The following is a 19,306-nucleotide window of genomic DNA, read 5'->3' as shown; positions in this document are numbered from 1 at the left end:
ATACGTTTGTGCATTCTGAGTTTCTGTTGATAAATTATAGATTTAACGTTTATTTCCTTGATATAAAACTCCTGACTAAAGTATATTCCTCATGAAAACCCTTTACAACGGCTTATTGCTAATTTACGCTCATAACTTCTAGTTTTTGCAGTGAAATTCTACATATACATATATACAGTATACATATATATGTGTGTGTTTTTAATACTCACACTTGTTTTTCCGAATCAACGTTACTCCTGGGCTCGTACAAGCTATTAAAGCGGACCTGATCATTTCAGTAATGAGCAAGGTTACTGATGGAGAGAGGAGGGTGTGGGGGGGCAGTGGACCTTTTAGTGTTATTAAACCTTCAGGCGTCATGTGACCATGTCCTGGGGAACACAGAAAGCACAGTGGGACTCGAGGAAGAGGGACAAGGGTGATGATGCTGATGATGAAGAACTGTGTTAATAAAGCCGATTGTCTGATAGGATGTCGAGTAATGAGATTGGTTGTTGTTCATTCACCTAAATGCCACACGGTGTTCTTATTGACATGTGGATTGCAATGATTGACTCTCTGCTGTGTGCTGATATATATTCACATCAACAAGCACCACCACCAACAACAACAACAACACACACACACACACGAGTCAATAAATGCCTGAACAAAAGCATTTCTGAGGATGCAGCCAGGTCGGTTGCTGTGGTGACGGGGGTACAGTAATGATGTTAAGCACCACAGAGACTACAGAAACAACACTGCACCATCTCTCACTGCGCAGCAGCCTGAGACTCTTTCAACGAGGAAGTTAGACTCCTGCTGATACACAAGTCAAATAACAGGTAAGTGCAGTAAAGCCCTGCTAAAAATATTTTTTTGTTACACCTCTATCACAATAATTGTGTGTAAAGTATCGAGCAGAAACTACAAAACCCTATAATAACAGCCCATCATATTGCACATGGCGTTTTAATGAAAAGTGCCCTTCCAGGTGGATGGTTCGATGGAGGACAGGGGATGTTCAGACCGGTCAATACTCTCTGGTCTTGGTGATGGTTTGATCTCTGTTCTTGATGACAAGACTGATGACTTCCACCGGAGTTAGCATAGCAAACATTTTTAGAGTCTAGTTTTCCATACTTAAATGTCTAAATTATTTTGTGTATAATCATTTTGTATTCAATATCGGTCATCTGTGGAGCCTTTTTACAACACATATATTGTTCTTCAATCAGATGCAGTACAGCCCAACAGAATTAAAGAGGAAACTTAAATACGGGCTCTCTCCCCCTTCTGCTTTATGAAAAGATATGATTACACACTGACATTGTACTGGTAGTCAGTGTCATGACCAGTAAAGATGTGCAGGTGTTTCTATCTACTCCTATCATATTCATCAACTCCCACATACCTCGTCATTTGTGTATTTAGTACACACCGTTTAGCAGGCACGTGCACAGACATTTTAGGGGGCAGGTGCTCAAACCAAAAAAAAGGGCACCCATTGGCAAAATGATTTTTCTATTGATCACTGTAACTTGAAGTGAGCAAGTAATTGGTTGTTACGAAACACCTGAAACACATTGTGTCGTGAGAAGACATGAGAGCTGAAGACATGAGCGCCACGGACCATGTCGAGGCGAAATTCTCACAAGAACTCAAATAAATGCCCCGACAGATATCCAAACACATTTGGGGGGAATTGATGACAGAGAGTAAGTGTTATTCTTAAATATTGATTAATGAAGAAAAAATGTGTCTACGTCCCTGGGAAATAAACCTTGAGCCGGAGATGTGCCAGTTGTCGATTTACAATATTCTATTTCTAATGTTCAGTTGTGTCTATTCCCCAAGACATGTGGTATAATAGGTTGCCCGAACTCAAAGAAGAAGAACAACTCATGTTGTCATTTAATTTCTGGATATATTGTACTTGTGTGATACTGGGTATTGACTCTGTGCAGATGTGTCTACATACTGATGTTCCAGATGTGTGTGTGTGTGTGTGCGTGTGCGTCTGGCTCGGCGAAATGAGGTGACCTCTTTGTATGTATTTAATGTCCTGTACTCTATAGTGTATACAGTGGGAGGGGTGGGGGAGTGGGTTTGTTATCTGAAATTTCAACAAAAAGATGATAAACAATGGAAATATCAGTTCATGTTTACTGTGTTATGTACCTGTCAATATTTCCAAATAAAAGAATACATTATTTGTTTAAAGAAGAAGAACAAATGGACTGAAGACCTTACGGAAAAAAGAGAATGTAAAGTAATCATTTGACCTCTAACAGTTTCAAGAAGTTGAGAGGGGAAACGTATAGCTGTCAAATAAATGAAGTTTAGTCGGAAGACCATACACCTGCAAGCCCGCGTCATCTATTTCTCATCCATCTGCCAAGTACAATCTGGTGCAGTGCATCAAATGGTGACATTTGTTTTAACTGTACATGGTCCCTCTGAAATAATAAGATTATAATATATAATATAATATATTTCATCTAGCATACAGTTTGGCTTTACAGCTCATACAGCTACTGAATAGCAACAGATAACTGAGAAATAATAATACTTATAATAATACTACTAATACAAATAATAATAATAATAACTCGTATGAATCAAATATATATTTAAAACATATGGGGGAAATAAATAATGCCTCTGTATTGCTCAATCGCACGCACGCACGCACGTACGTACGTACGCACGCACGTCAGTCAATGCCATGGAAACCGAGGACGAGACCCTGCTGAAGCGACCGGGCTGTGATTTGGACTAAGGTAAGACCATTTCTACATTTAATTTAGCATTTTTATTATTAACGTATCCCCTTAAATCCATAAAAGTGTTCTCAGTTTAGAAATCAGTGAAACCTTTTTGAGTTTTAACGTTTAGAATGTTGACAGGACACTCAGTCGATGATTCGTCGTGTAAAATGAGATTTGAGCTGCAGAATGTCTTGAAAATGTCAGGAGATGTGCGGAATGTGTTGACAATAAGTGCAACGCCTCGAAACCCCTTTTATTTTTGGTTTAAGGCATCAAAACGTCGAACTTTAACTTTGAAATTACAGAAAAAAGATGGCGCCTGAACCATTTTTATAGAATTCTCAAATGTACCCTATAAAATGCATAAACTCGGCACCATGGTAACCATCGGGAACGCGCGGGCCGCCTGACCTGAGCTGCGCGTGACCCTGAGCTGCTCTGTTGTGACCGTTGAAACGGGCCTTATTGTACACACGTCTGCTCCTTTTACTTTATCATATGAAAGTGATTTATTTAACATTAAAATGCTCTGTGCTCGTTGTCGCAGCGCTTTGTTTTTTAAGTGGAGTTAACTGATGGGAGTGCTCGAGCGCGCGCTGCCTCCAGCATCTCGTCGTCGCGCTCTGAGATGCATCTCGTGAAGTGGAGAATAATGAGTGAGATCTGTAGCCGTATACCATAAAGTTCGCATGGACCTGTTTTTGGGGCCCTTAACTCAGAGCTATCGGTCCAAAACGTTTGAGCTTGAACCCTCCGGTTGACCGGAGCTGTGAGGCGAACTCCTCGAGCTGTTGACCGCTAGCTGAAAGTTATCCTTGAATCTCGTTCTAGTTTCTGACTTCCTCTTCCGCGGACCTCCGAGAAGCCGGAGAATGGAGGACCACCCGTACGCGCTGCGCAGAGGTAAGTTTTATATTTATATTTAGCATTTTTGTTATTGGTTCTTACCTTAAAACCATTTAAAACGTTCTCAGTTCTGAGTTTATAGTTGAACAGTTCACAATGTCAAGGGGCCTGTTTGAAAAATACAGATGTGGTGGAGGTTTCTCCGTGTAAAATGATTATTTGAGGACCGGAATGTCTTAAAAGTCGCTGGATATCTGTGGTATGTGTTAACTATTAGTGTAGGGGATTTAAAACAGTGTTATTTTATTTAGAGGCTATCAAATATGACAGATTTTACCTTGACATTTCTGAAAAAAGATATTCTTAATACTGAAATAGAATCATGCGTCAGTGTGACGTCATCGCACCAGGTGTGTTAGAGACGCATCTGATTGTGAGAATGAGTTGGTTTGTTTTGACTGTTTGACTGAAACGTCACTTATTCGACAAACATCTGCCCCTTTTACTCAATACTATCCCATGAACTATTTCTTTGACAATTAACCCTCCTGTCACACAATAAAAGGTTTATAAAGGGGAAAGTGAGAAGATATGAAACATTGTTTAGTCTGGAAGGTGTGGCTCACGAGTCCAAACAGTTGTATATTGACCTGCTAACTGATAGATTAGCAGCTGGAATCTGAATCTATTATTGCTCAATGTAATCCAGAACTATTTTATTGAATGAAGAATCCTGTTTCAATGTTTCCCTGCAGCTGGCGACTTCGTTGTGAAAATATAGTTTACAATAGATAAATAGATGGATAGACAGACAGAGAGACAATTGATAGACAGATAGATAGATAGATAGACGGATAGATAGAGCGATGAACAGATACCCCAGTCCCCCAGAAACCAGAAGAGTCTCCCAGGAGCAGCAGGAAGAGGAGGAGCCCGACTGCCCGGCAGGACCGATAAAGTTCCAGACAGCCTTCCCTCGCGCCTGGCGGGGGAAGGCTGGTTGGCGTGGTTCTACTTTTTTATTTAGGTATCGATTGCTGTGACACAGAAGAGTCTACCGGGATCTCCTTAACGATGACGAAGAAGATGACGAGGGAGGACCACATGAGAAGGATGAAGGACCACCCAGCCCCCCGTCACCGCCCGCCCCGCCCACCGCCCGCCCCGCCCATACAGGAAGCAGCTGTGAAGAAGACGGACACTTCAGCCTGAACGAGACTTAATAATCCTTTAATTTGTCCCATGGAATACTGTACGTTCATGTTAACTGTGTACAGTATTTAGATTATTTCCTGATTTTAATAAATACATGTACAACAACATCTAAATATGTCTTTTTATTAAAAACTACTGGGTCAGCAAACACTGTTATGATGTTCATATTGGGTTATAATTCAACTTTAATGGTTGAGACTTATGCACTACAATGTTATAGTTTTTATATTTACTTATTGTGTTGATTCTTAATAATTAATGTCTAATATATTGTTTTACACCAGTGCTCATTTTTCATCTTCATAACGGATAAACGATTATATTTTTGTTTTGTGTTTTGCCAAACGTAGCTTAAATGACCACAAAAATATTTTATCGTACAAAAAATCCTACATGGCAAAACGTGTCATGTCAGTTGGCAACCCTCAGTAACAAATACCAACATATATCTTCACTCTTAATAATCCAACTAAAGCAATGTATCATTTCTATTTACAAGATTTTCATTGACAAAAATAGAAAATAGGAGAGGAAGTAACAGACCCCGGCAGTATATGAAACTGCTTTTATACCAAACTAACTGGATGGAGAACATTGAAACAAAACCAAAGAACAGACAACATGGAGGAGGACGTCTCCACAGCCGCTGGACCTCAGCAGCATGAATGACGTCCTCTGGAGTCTGAGGACAGGAGACATGAGCCGGCATCTCGTCCACCAGCTCCCGGAGAGTCCGTCTGGAAGCTCCTCGCCTCCCAGCAGCCGGACACAGGGCTCGGCCTTCTGGACTCGTTGAACGTGGCATGTCGGTTCCAACCTGTAGAAGGAATCAAACGGAGACTTTAATCGTCCCGTTCATCTTTGGGCCGACGGGCTTTCTGGAAGAACAACTCCCGTCTCACATCTAAAAAACAGAAAAAATAAACCGGAGCATGACGACCACAATAATGTGTATTTTCTCATCCAGGGCAAAGGGGCACGTGCTTGAGCACCACTAGGGCTCTACCTGTGCACGTGCCTGCCGTTTAGTATAGCACAAATACATAACAACAATTTAGGAGTTCATCCTGCCTGCTTACTCATGCATTAAAGCACGCAAATATACGGTTAACTATTGTGTAATCACAGGAGGAGTTAAGGGAGTTGGTAGAGAGATAGCGTACTAATTATTAATGACAAAAAGGACAAATGCACAAAATGTAACAAGATGGATGGGCAAGCTGGGCCAAATATATTTGCCATATTCTGGCTTCAGTCCAAATAATTTAGCAGTGACAGTAAGATTGTTTAACCCTTTTTCTTTTCTAAAGTGTTCCTTCCTGCTCTCCACTAAAGTAGCATTATTTATAAAGTGAATTTACATCTCATACTACAAATACATGTTCTCTCTGTCTCCCTTTTTTCTCAAAACATAAAAGACTAAAACATCAGTAAAACCAAAGGAATTATAAACTGTACCAGTTATTATATACCTATCCATTAGATCTGCAAAAAAAATTAAACCAGGAAGTGACCTGCTTCCCGAATGTTACTGGTGTAAGGCGTTCAATGCAAATCTCTTTTTTCTGACCTTTACCTTAAATAAATCAAAGAAAAATAAATATATATTCTCTGAAAGCATGAATCTGTGTGAGCAGATTTATTGGCATTGACGGCCCATTGTCAGGCATTCACCATTGTCTCCTCATCAAATTTTCATCCGCTCTGTGACCTACTCTCCACAACTGATTAATTATTATCCCCGTGATAAGACCGCAATGAGCGAACAATCATTTCATTATTCCTCTCCCCTGTTCCACATCCAGTATTTTCCCTCTCTGCCTCTTCATTCATTCATGAAGATGAAATTGGAGTTGGCTTATTCCTCTCTGGAGCCTGCTCCACTTCTGGCCTCCTATGTCTCGGCCCATCAATTTTTGTCAGTCTCCATTCTGCTCTCCGCAAGTGACTTGGTCTCCTGGCGTGAACGCCCCGCGTGGCACCGTCTCTCTGCCCTTCCCCTCTCTGTCTCCATCTGGTCCTCTCCTCCTCCACCTGACTCATTGTTCGCTCTTTCCACTGCTTCCTCCACATTTGACTCGGCCCTCCTGCCTTCCTCTGACCTTCTCCGTCCTCTTTCATGTAGAGGCCTGCTCCAGGTTTTCCACATGGGTCTCACGTGAATGTCTTCCTTGTTTATGGCTGCCAACGCTGCTGAAGTACTGCAGGAAAAGCCCTTCTTCACCCCCTTCTTTCTCTTAAACTGTCTTTGATTCCAATTCCTCCCTTTTCTCTCTCACCACAAAAGGGTTTCTTTTGGGGGTTTTCAAAGAGATTTCTGACAAAAGAAAAAAACTGAGACATCTTCTCCCAACAGCTTTCATTATCTTCTTTTATAACTCTGATGGTGTCTCTCTCCCCAGTAATCCTGGAAATATGACAAATGTGGAGCAGACAATGTGCAGGTTTATTCTGATGGTATTATTTAGAGCCTTCCAGACCCAGTCAAGACTAGTGTGCTATATTACTGGATTCATTCATTTTTGTGAACTTGTGTGGGAGACAGATTTAGAGTATTTCTCTAGAATACCCCTGACAATAGACTCTGGCTCTAATGTGGAAGTTAATCTAGTTTCATGACATGAGGGACACACTGAGGTCTGTATGAATAATGTTTCTAAGTTGGTCTATCTAAGATCACTGGTCAAGTGGTGCCAAAATAAGTCCAGCAATAATCTTTTAACAACTATTGATATTACACTTTCGGCCTTCTCAAGTGATCACCAAAAAGCCAGGAAACAAAAGAAAAATCTTATCTCAGTGTAAGGAGTTGAGAAGTTGGTAAGATTTAATTTCTTGTGCTAGAGCTAAAAAGTCCTTCCATAGCTGAAGCACGATGTGTGAAAATGCATGTTTGCACATATTTGAAAAGATCCGGCTCAAAAACACACATCCTGTGTACTGGCAGCACCTAAGACATGAAACACAAAACGCTCTCGTGGGAAGTTGTGGGTCATTTGATGCTGATTGTATTTTTGTAATACTACTGTCAAACTAATGTCACGGAAACCATGATATACGAATACAATTTTGCTGTAATGCTGAAATAGTTTTTGTCAGTACGGGTAGCTCTGGAAGTATTGCTTGTGAGTAATCCTGGTCTCATTATATCAGTCTGTAAAGACCTGAGCAGAGGAGAATTGGGAATCCGTCTCAGATACAAATATTCTGAGGTTGGGATTTAGAGTTAAAATGCATCCACAAGCAGGTTTAACGCCTTCTGTTATTAGACCAGCTCCGCATAAGGCAAGAGAGAACATGGATTAACAACACACAGCTCCTACTGCATCCCAAACACAAAGACAGAGACTTCTACTAAACAGCAACCCAGAGACCATTTTAAAACACTCCCCCACACAATTTTCTTTACAGTACAATGCGGGATTAGAAGCAGAGTGATGTAGAGGTGGATGCACAGAAATGTACAAACTACATTATACCCCAAAACAATCGAGTGAACTCCTAGCTCCTGTGCAGCATGATCTGTCCATACACACAACAAAATACACAGGATACGCCGAGGACCCATGGCTCAAAAGTCCCCCCCCCTGCATCTATCCCCCCACACATGCACCTTGGCCTCCTAGATCAATAGACAGAGGTCAAATAAATTAAGTGAAATTCTTATTACCTTGGCATGTAGTCCCATTTCTTAAGGGTAGAGGCTACAATCATCTGATTTGAGCCGGGATGTAAACAAGTAGTTACCTGATTACTGTTATGAGTAATCACACGCACACACACACACACACACACACACACACACACACACACATGCACACACACACACACATACCATCTCCACCGTGAACATGTGAATTGCACTGTGGACCCTTTTTCTGCACAGCTGGTTCCCGTCTCATAGCATTATTAGAGGGGGAAGTGCACAGCAGAAGATTTATATGGACATTTAGGGGTCACAGTTGAGAGGCTGAGTGACAGCAGAGTGAACATTGTGTTTAGTGATACGCTTCACACTGAAACACAGCGCCTCCAAGAGGACAAAACTGCTCACTACAGCAAACTACACACTTCAGCCCTTGTGTGAGAAAAAAACAAATGAATGCAAATCCCACACTGTTATAATCAGAATGTCAGCATGTCTGGAGTGTGTCTTCGCGACATCTGAAGTCATACTGCACAGATGTTATTCATCCAACCATTTAAAAACCACAGAGCTTTACTGGATTAAAACTGCTGCAGTACTGAGAGAAAAGAGAGTATATAATTATATCCAGTGGCCTTCTGGCACAGATTCACAGACTGAAATTGGAAAGAAGGTTGTGAATAAATGAGGAGTTTAAACAGATGTTCCCTGTTGTGTCTAACTGGTATTTTGTCCTAAAGGATCAGGCACTGCAAGACCTCCTGTGGCTTTAATTTAGAGCTCTTTATTCATCCACACATCTCATCTCGCCTTCTGCCACAGCTCACATGCTACTGATGATCTGTGACTGTGTGCATGACATGTCGGGATAAAAAGGTTGTCCTGTCCACTGGTTCAAAACATTCTCTGTTTCTAATGCAAGATGCTTTCTTTGTCATTCATCATGATTGTTTGCTTTTGCATCCGATAAGACAAATGTTTTAAATGTCATGAAAAAAGTCAAACTGAAATAATAATAATTCCTGACACACTACTTAGTATGTGGAGACCCAGTTTCAAGGACCAACGGTACACAATCACGTTAGCATTTATTTAGTCAACCTGGCAGTTGGCCACGGGAGCTTTTGCAGAAATATGCAAACATAATCAGGAACTTAGTCCAATGCTGAATAAAATGAGGCAATATACTATCAAAGGTAAAAAGCGCATCCTTTGCTTGATAGGCTACCCAACATTAAAATGTAATTATGTTACCCCCTTGATAGCTAGTAGGCCTATGGCATGTTTTACTTCATACAATTAGCCACATGACAATTTAAGCTGAAAGACAAACCGAGTTTCCTCTGTTACAGTCTACAAATCACATTTAGCCATTTATTTCCCTTAGGCTACTTAATTTTTGAGAGAGCAATACTAGATCATAGTTGTATAAACTTAACTAGCAGCTTCTTGGGCTATATGCTAACCTTCTCCCTACAGTCTATTTATTCTCCTAAGGACAAAGCTAACATGCTGCTAGCTAGCAGGTATGTAACTAGTTAGCACTGACAACTAAGTACAGTTCAGCAGGTATTTACAAAGAAATATCGGGAACATTATAAAATGTTCTTGGGTTGATGGTAAATGAAAGCTAAACTACAATTCCTTCTGTGGGGAAACATTACTGTTTACCAAAGGTTGTTGGGACATTTCAGTCTGGACCAAAGTGGTTGACCAACTGACTGACAGACCATGTTGTCCAGACCCTGCTTGCATGTGTAGAGCCTGAAGGGCTCTCATGTCTGTGAATTCACTGTGCTGTGTCACACAGAGATGCTGAAATCTCTAGTTTTGTAACCAAAGACAGCACACTCTACTTTAAGTATTGATAACTTTAAAAGTAAAAAGTCCGCTTAGACAAAATATTCTTGAGCATCAACGTTTATTTTGGTTTTTAGACCCAAAATAGGGGTTGTACTTTAATTATTCAGACCGACAACAACAACCAACCTGCACCACTTTTCTTTGATGGTCGTCCCCTTGTTGCTCAGCTATTCTTCTCCATTTGTTTATTTTATTTTTCTGCGTAACAGTATACGATTTTATAAGTCGATGACATCACAGTGTTGCATCCGCTCTGCAGCCCCTTTTTTCAATCAGCGACTCTCAGCATGGGCATCAACACCCTGAAGTGTGGACCTCAATCTGTTAAATGTGTCACAAGGACGTGGTTGATTCTAGAGGACAATGAGTATGATATCTCAAATTGTCGTCTTGTTGAACACAATCACACCCTTTAATGTCCTCGTCAAGCATTTTTTTTATTCTTTGGGGCAGTAATAACAACAATATCCCAACATTTATTTAACATACATCACAGTTTTGTAAATACAGGTGTGTACCAAACGGTTGAGATGTCACTTCATGGTAAAAGTAGTTAAATATATACAAATACCAAAATAATAGAATTAATCAAATACAATATAACCTTTGGCAGTAATAAACAGCATACATGCTCGATACACTTCACACTTCTGATGTTTAGTGATATACTATCTTGTTTTTCATTCAAACAAAGGGAACAGTGCAAAACACAGAAAAACATTGCATTTATAACATTTTAGTTTCAACACTTCTCAACTGTGCATTAGATCCACTTTATTTCTCATGATATACTACAAAGCATTGCTATTTTGCATTCAAACACAGCAAAACGTTGCACTTCTGACATTTCCATCTCGACACAGGTTGCACCTCCCACGATTGCCACAGTGTAGGGGCCAATGTCCACAGTTACCATAATGCACATCTCTCTATCATCTATAGAATCAAAAGAAGCATCCCCAGTCCCTTCTGCGTGTGTGGAATAATCAGGATAACTCAATGTGGTCATTGTCAACACTTAGATCAGCATCAGTCTTGAGGATTTTCTGGTATAATTGCTAGAAACTTGCATGGCCTTGCACCGTAAAAAGATTTAGCATCCATCTATTATTTGAAAACCAGAAAGGAAAACAATTTATAAAATGTTCTTTTATAATGCTAGTAAAATGTAATTATACCAAAATATGTCAATTGGTTACCATTCAGTTAGTAGTTGTATTACCTCTGCGTACTTATGATATTTACCATATGTACTTTTTACAAAAACCTTTTGAAAAAATTTACGAAAACAACACATTTCATCTTACATTTAATGGAATACCATTAGATATATCTTAACAGCAGTGAATATTCATATGTATTGTTTTTTCATTAAAAAATTGTAAATAAATAATAATAAATCAAATGATTTTATTAGCTTAGAATGACTACATATATAACATGACAAATCAACCATTCGGAAACAACTATCTTTTTTGACAGGAAAGAATCCAACTTATATCATTTTCTTTGCATATATAAGATGAAATAACATTTCATTTATCATATTTACAACAATGAATAATCAGATGTGTTTTATTTCATGTACTGTAAATAATGTCTTTTTAAGGGAAATTATTTTACCCTTATTATTATTTTTTTAAATTATTAAGTTACATGATTCTGTTCAGTGCTGTAATATGTCGAATAAATACACTTACCTTTGATATTTTCACCAAATGGTGTCCATATGTCTGGAGGAAAATTTAGTTCGCTAACTTCCTGTGAAGAGGCTAGCTGAGAAGGCATACTTCTTAAAGACACAGTGAAATCCACTAGATTCTCAACCAAATAATAGAGATAACTCAATCAGGTTAAGTTATGGTCAATACATTTTTCAATAAGATAAAGTGACTCAAAATGTGCTCTACCAAAATGTAGAGCAGGCAGTTAAAGGCTTAAAAAGTAGCAGTGTGGAATATAATGCTTCTTTTCCCTGTTTGCACCCTTGGAGTTAAATCGACACCACAGACGAAGAAGTTCTGCTATCTGTCCCCCTGAGCCACCAGATGTTGCTGTAGTGCAGGAGCAGCCTTTTGAGACTCACAGGAGGGCTGGTTCACATCTGGAAATTTAAAAAAGCGTTATTCCTCTAAGGGCAGCAATTTAGAGATCAAAAGTAAAGACACAAGACAATGTTTGTCTGTTATAGGTACACCATCATGTTCAGGACAAGGTATCTGGCTTCAGTGAGAAAAATTCACAAACTGAACGCTTCAGATTGGAAACAACTCGCCCAGAGCTCAACCACATGTTGAATTTCTCATCTGTGTGTATTTTCACATTTAACAAGTTAGCTGGATAATTTTTTCCCATGTCCTCTCACACACACGCTATCTGTCATCTGGTTGAACATGAACAGTCCGCCAAGCAACACCCCTCCCCTCCCCACCCTGCGTGTCAACCAGTTCACTGTATATGTAGGTGCTTACCACTAGTGCAGAAAGTACTCAATTCCTTTATTTAAATAAAAGTGTAACAATACTAAGTAAACGTCAAATATTACAAATGTACAACAGTATTATTACAAAAATGTGTTTAAAGTATCAAAAGTTAAGAAAATTATGGGAAGAATGGGCCCTTTCTGAGTTTATAAAATATCACAATTATATTAAATTAGTCAATAATGAAGTGATAATAGGTGAAACCCAGATGAAAGCAAAAATGGGCAACATCTAAAATATGGAAGTTTTAAAATGATTAAAGGAAAACAAATCAACAAAAGAATTAAGTGAAATGCAACACAAATTGTTATATGTATTTACTTGTTATGTATGAATTCAAGGTGTCACAGTTGGATTAAACACATACTGTACGTAAGAAGGATCTATTCAGCACTAGATTAATTCATTGTTTTTCATTGTGACATAAATTCCACACGCCCCGTTGTAACCAAACTGCCACCCAGAAAACAAGGCGAGGTTTTACATTGTATTTCACTCCAGTGGTGTCCTGTTGTTCTGTATTTTCTGTTCTTTTTAAGTTGACTTGACTGATTAAGCAGTATATAACGTATTTATTATAATGATTCAACTGAAATATTATATAAAACAAAGTCGGCTGACTGCACATTAATGCAGTAGGAAAGAGGAAATATTCATCCGCAACAAAACCACTTTCAGGTTGTGATAATCATTAACCCTGCAGACGCGGTGGTTGAAGAATAGACGTTAGTCCTGTAGTTGAAATGACACAAAGCAAAGCTGACATCAACGTTCACACACACACCCACACATTCATGACCGTTGGGCTCGGTTGATGACTTCACATGTTGCCAACTCCTCACAGTGTTATCACGTCTGATTGCATCGTCCTATCTCAGAAGCCCCCGTCGGGTCTTGACTTGCTTCGGTCGTCGAGGCCAACATGGTTGGAATGCCTCGGAGGGAGTGTCCCTCCTCGCTGTCATGTATGTACAACTGCAGCCAGTTTGAGCTGGAACTGTGCACACAGACACGAGGCAGGTCCAGATGTCTGAGTTCACATATTCAGCCATGAGGACGAAATGTTGTGACTATCGTCTATTTCTCTCCTTCCTCGTTATTGTGTCTTGAACTGAAACCCAACAGAGAGGAAGGGATTCACATTCCACGGCTGCCGGTTTCACTTTCACACACAAACATCACCAGTTTGAATTAAGGCAATAAATAATCTCCCACATGTGCTTCACTGCTCTCTAATTACTGTTACTCCCTTCCTGTGCTCCCTCAAACTGAACTGTTCGCCACTATTTTTTTTAATCATCCCTCCCTCTCTCCTTCCCTCCTTCAGTCTCGTTCCTTAGTGGTGGAGAGAGAAATTTGGGGAATTCTTTTCAGTGACCACACCAAACTATCCAGTCACATGGCCTTTTTTTCCTTCCTGTCCTTCTCCTAAATAAGGAATTACAATTTGAGAGGGGAAAAAGAGAATGAGCAATGGGGCGGGTCATAGAGTGAAATAAAAAGATAGGAAGGCATTTCTCTCTCTCTCTCTCTCTCTCTCTCTGTTGCGAGGTCATATAATTCAGACAACGGTGTTTTCTGTATTTATATTTGCAGTCAGCACTGTGTCGCAAGGAAGAAGAAGAACAGGGACACAGCAACGCACGCTCGAATTCACCTGAGAGCTACTCACAAAGTAAGTAAACACCTTTTCTTCTTCTTGTTCTTCTTCTTTTTTTTTCATTTTCCTCCTCTTCTTCTTGTTCTTCTTCTTCTTCCTTTTTTCATCTCTCCCTCATTCAATCTCAGTTTTGTGATTTCTCGCTGGCAGTATAAAGATTTCTTTGTCGCTTGAAGCTCGTGGCTAACTCTGAGCAGGAAACAAGAACAAAAGAAGTGTAACTTTATCATACACCACACCCTCGTACTCTACGTTCTTCCCTCTTCTCATCGCTCCTGTTTACTCCGACACAGAAAAAGGCTAAACGCTGTAAATTCTTGTGTTATGTAATCCTTTTTTTTCTACCTTTGCTCTGAGCACTCTTATCATAGACCTCACGGCTCCAGAGATTTCTGCCTTCAACATGTAGCCAGAACTGTCTAATAATGTGTAATTGTCAGGTTTAATTTATGCTCTGAACACCAGGCGGGTGGTTCAGCATCGGGCAGTAAATGTCTGCAAGTGTTTGTCACATACGTTGTCACGTTTATGGACCATGGTAAAGTTGTATGTGCAGGCGAGTGCTTTAGACTGCGAGGCAACTTCAAGAGTGGAATTTCCAGAGGTGTTTGGGCTGTTCTCATTATCTTCAGTGATAAGATAGACATACCGAGTATTGAATGAACAGTCTGCCTCAGCAGCAGCTGGGACTGAGTAGGAATAGTGATCCATTGTGTTCACATAACAAAGATTTCAGAATGACCTTTTAGTGATTTACTGAGCCAAATGAGTCAAACTGAGTTGAGTTGGTGGTGAATTTGACTGAGTAACTAGCAATGATATTGTTTTATGCAGCCCTGTTGAAGCATGCACATTGTGAAACATCCTGTCACAGATGACTGTAAGTTACTATGATACAAAAAGCGGAAGCATTCAGGTGGGGGGTGAGAGAGTAACAACTGGAGGCACTTCGTATCAGTATGCAGGAGTTTCTAAATTCACTGTTGTTTGAATACTACTGGATCAAATACAATATGTAGAGTCAAAGATGTGCACTGAGGCAGTTTGCTTTGACTTTTGACCTTAAACAAGTGATAAACTGGAAGACGTGAAAAAAATGAAAACATCCTTGTTTTTCCAGCATATTGACTTTGCAATGAGTAGCTCACAATAGTAACACACATGTGGAGCAGAGCAAAGGTTGTCTTCACAAAAGCAGAATAATAATCTCATTGCAACACGTTGACACACATTTGGTTAGAAGAGGAGTTTTAATGAGGAACTGAAATTAAACTGACACTCATTTGGAAATATGTTAATTGTATTAAAATGCGCAGTTACCTCTTTGTCACAGCATGTATGAGCGACGCATAAATATGTTTATGACACTCCTTTTCTATATGTAATCACCTCTCCAGCACACACCGCTGTTTATGGACATCATGGTGTTTGTGGGCTGTTGTAGCTGTGACTATGATTACAAGACGTTCTCAGGAGCTACTTGGCCGCTCCCAGTTAATTTCTAAAGTGTACAGGTCTCCATAATCTTCCAAAACACACATTCAAACACACCTGTGCAAACTCTCTGCTTGAATGGCGTTGACCCAAACGTGTGACCTCCAACCAGCTCCTTGTGTAGTTCAGAGATCAGTGTGCAGGTTACATTTAATCTGAAGTTCATCATCCCTTCTTGTTCACTTCATGAAGAGGTAGATCATGATGTTTGCAGCTGCAGGAACAAAACAGATTGAACCTGTGTTTGAGAAAAATGTTGCTCTTCAGTTTCAGATGTTTGGATATTTACCTCACCCTTGATGTTGTGACAAACTGGTTGAGCAGTCACTAAGTGGACAGGATGTTGCATCCCCCCCCCACATTCCCCTGTAACCACTGCAAGTCCAGAGCCACGAGAGCGATCTATGGCTGCAGGGGACTCCAGTTTGGAGCAGCGAGACACACAAACAAGCTGTCAATCAACCAGCACATATTGCGTAAGACTGAGAAACTTCTGTTTTTCAAGATCTAAAAGGTGTGTCTTTTTGACATTCCAGACAATACAACATAGGATGTCTCCAGCCTTTAAATGCAACACAAATAGAAAGTTTGCATATATTTGCAGAACATATACAAACCAGAACGTGTATGTGAGAAATGTGAGATCGAAACATTTTCCTATCAGCTGTAAATATCTCCAAATGCTATCTGCTTTTCTAATGTCTTGAGATTGCGAAACTCAATTATTAAAATGTGTAAAAGAAAGAGCTTTGGCTTGGCGTACCGACAGGTACCGTCTTATACGTTCATGTTGTAACAGGCTCGATGGAAGAGTTTTGTTTGGTTGCTTATTGCTCTGGTGAGCAGCGGTGTTGTTTGGAGTCCTTTGTTCAGGACGTGTCAGGGAGGAAGGAAGTATAAGCCGAATGAGCAAACAGGATGCAGAGAGCGGGGCGGTTCTACTGAAACCAACAGGAAGATCGTACCTTAATAAGTGAGATAGGCCAACAAAGTACTTACAGCAGAGTTGTAATCCTTTAAGACATTAGCATTACGCTACAGCATTTTCAGCTTCTTTTCTTTGTTCAATAAAGGTCTGGATAATAGAAATAAAAAGCTTTCAAGCTGTGGTTGGCAAATGCTTGTTCACTTTCTGGTGGAGTCAGATGAGAGTTTCCACCTCTTTTCAGTCCTTAATGCTAAGCTTAGTCTGAACGTTTTAAATGAATAGGTTCTCAAAAAACACTTCTCACACGCAATCGATACACACTCAAGCACATGTGCACGGATCCGGATGAGAGTGACTCTCTATTTGTTCTGACTGCAGGCCAGGACTGTGGCTTTGAGCAGAGCATTTAAATGAGAACCTTCTGTCATCAATCAAACATCAATATTGAAAAGAACACAATACGCTGCAGAGGAGGGAAGTTTCCGACGCTATCCAACACTATATCTTTCCCTTTCAACAGGATCATCATGTCAAACGTCGGTCCTTGCTTTGGTCTGTCCCGGGAGGTACAGAGTAAGATTGATAAGAAATACGACCCAGAACTGGAGGAAAAGTTGACGGAGTGGATCGTCGCTCAGTGCGACCCTGAAGTGGGCCAGCCTGAGCCGGCCAAGATCGGATTCCAAAACTGGCTCAAGAACGGAATTGTGAGTGTTGTGTTTTCGGGAATGTAAAAACAGCATTGTAGTTTGCATTGTGTCGAGTATAATAAGAAAGAAGTGTTTGGTTTTTGTTTAGGTGCTGAGTAAGCTCATCAACAGCCTGTATGCTACCAACAAGCCGATAAAGACCACCAAGACCTCCACCATGGTGTTTAAGCAGATGGAACAAATATCTTTGTTCCTCAAAGCTTCAGAAAACTATGGAGTCACCAACACTGACATATTTCAGACTGTAGACCTCTTTGAAGGTAAAACATCCAATAAAATTGATATTATTACAGCAGAATAAAGTGTTTTGCAGATTTACAGCAATGTAAGTGTGGACATTAAACTGTATTCAGTGGCAAAGACCGCAGAGCACAGGTCCCTGCCCCCTCCCTGTATTTGGTGTGTGATCTGTTCATGTAAAACTGTTGCATGTCTTCAGGCAAGGACATGGCTGCTGTCCAGAGGACCCTGATGGCTCTGGGTAATTTGGCTGTCACAAAGGACGACGGATGTTACAAAGGAGACCCTAACTGGTTCCACAGGTGAGTTTAAGGGGTTTACGAACTCTCTGTTGACGTTGTGTAATACAAAGGAGGTTTCACTCCAGTGCTGAGGGTCGAGATTGCGGACTGAGGGATGTGTGCTTGTATGTGTGCAGGAAAGCCCAAGAGAACAAGAGAGATTTCTCAGAGGAACAGCTGACCGAAGGCAAAAATATCATCGGCCTGCAAATGGGCACAAATAAAGGAGCATCTCAGGCTGGAATGACGAGCTACGGACAACCCAGGCAGATCAAGCCGTGAAATGGTGCATAGCTGAAACACTACTTCGTCTACTCTCTGAAAGGCCAGCAAGGACCATGAGAAGTGTCACCTGACTGTTTTCGAGGCTAAACTGGACCAAAACGGGGACGAAAAAGAAGATGTGCACACACTTCAAGTTGAGTAGGCCTCCACAAATTGACTCCTTAAATAGTGTAAAGTGTTAAAATAGTGTTAAATAGTTTAAGTAAAGTTGACAGAGCATTTGACATAGTTACAGTTTTTAATTTAAAGGACAATTCCAGTTGTTTTTTCATGTTTTAACCCACTTCCTAAAATAATCCAATGTGCTTCACTGCAAAGCACAATATATCACAAGATAACACAATCTGCAGTTAGATTTGCAATCAATGTGTCAGACCTTCTTTAGCATTTCATACGTGATATAGAATGAGAATGATTTTTAAATAAAGTTTGATTTACATTTAAAGAAGCCTCTTGTGTGATGAATAGATTAACGATAGAGATTAAGAAAGTAGGAGGCTTTGTCCACATGTAAATTATCCCCGTGGGGACATTCTTCTCTGCATTTGACCCATCTTTAGTTATTAAGGAGCAGTGGGCTGCAGTGAAGCGCCCGGGGAGCAACTGGGGGTTCACTCATCCCCATGAGCTACAGCCGACCCCCAAAGGAGGGAGGTGGGCGTGATGATAGGTGGGGATACAGCTTGGATGTTTCCTGGCCGGGCTTTGCCTGGTTGGATGGAACGAGGGGAAACAAGGGGGATTCAGAGGACTATCGCTAACTCCTGCCAAGGTTGTGTTTATATTGTTTTTCCTTTCGTACCAACTAAGCTGTTCAGCATGAACTGTCTCAGAAAAAAGGCCAGAGATGGAAAAGAAAAGCAGGAAGGAGAAGATGAGGAAAGAATAAAGTTGGATGA

General features: G+C 40.4%; 1 protein-coding gene and 1 long non-coding RNA gene across 2 annotated transcripts; both read left to right on the top strand.

Moving 5' to 3' along the window:
• Positions 1-2,727: 2,727 nt before the first annotated feature.
• LOC130191877 (uncharacterized) lies at positions 2,728-4,892 on the top strand. The gene is made up of 3 exons (XR_008831277.1): positions 2,728-2,768; positions 3,588-3,659; positions 4,358-4,892. It is a non-coding gene; the product is annotated as an uncharacterized LOC130191877 (long non-coding RNA).
• A 9,446-nt stretch (positions 4,893-14,338) lies between these two features.
• On the top strand, positions 14,339-18,855 carry LOC130188635 (transgelin-like). The gene is made up of 5 exons (XM_056407048.1): positions 14,339-14,484; positions 17,412-17,598; positions 17,690-17,861; positions 18,041-18,143; positions 18,260-18,855. The coding sequence occupies exons 2-5, from the start codon at positions 17,419-17,421 to the stop codon at positions 18,402-18,404; spliced, it is 600 nt and encodes a 199-aa protein (XP_056263023.1). The 5' UTR covers positions 14,339-14,484; positions 17,412-17,418; the 3' UTR covers positions 18,405-18,855.
• The last annotated feature ends 451 nt before the right edge of the window (positions 18,856-19,306 follow it).

The sequence above is a fragment of the Pseudoliparis swirei genome, chromosome 3 (assembly GCF_029220125.1).
Source record: "Pseudoliparis swirei isolate HS2019 ecotype Mariana Trench chromosome 3, NWPU_hadal_v1, whole genome shotgun sequence".
Taxonomy (NCBI): Eukaryota; Metazoa; Chordata; class Actinopteri; order Perciformes; family Liparidae; genus Pseudoliparis; species Pseudoliparis swirei.
Note: the sequence above shows the minus strand (reverse complement) of the source record. Positions and strands in the feature narration are given on the sequence as shown.

Excerpts from the sequence above, each read along its gene's own strand:
- LOC130188635 (XM_056407048.1), top strand. The coding sequence starts at position 17,419 with ATGTCAAACGTCGGTCCTTGCTTTGGTCTGTCCCGGGAGGTACAGAGT. Across the intron at positions 17,599-17,689 it reads ACTGGCTCAAGAACGGAATT|GTGCTGAGTAAGCTCATCAA; the intron begins GTGAGTGTTGTG and ends GTTTTTGTTTAG. Across the intron at positions 18,144-18,259 it reads GACCCTAACTGGTTCCACAG|GAAAGCCCAAGAGAACAAGA; the intron begins GTGAGTTTAAGG and ends GTATGTGTGCAG.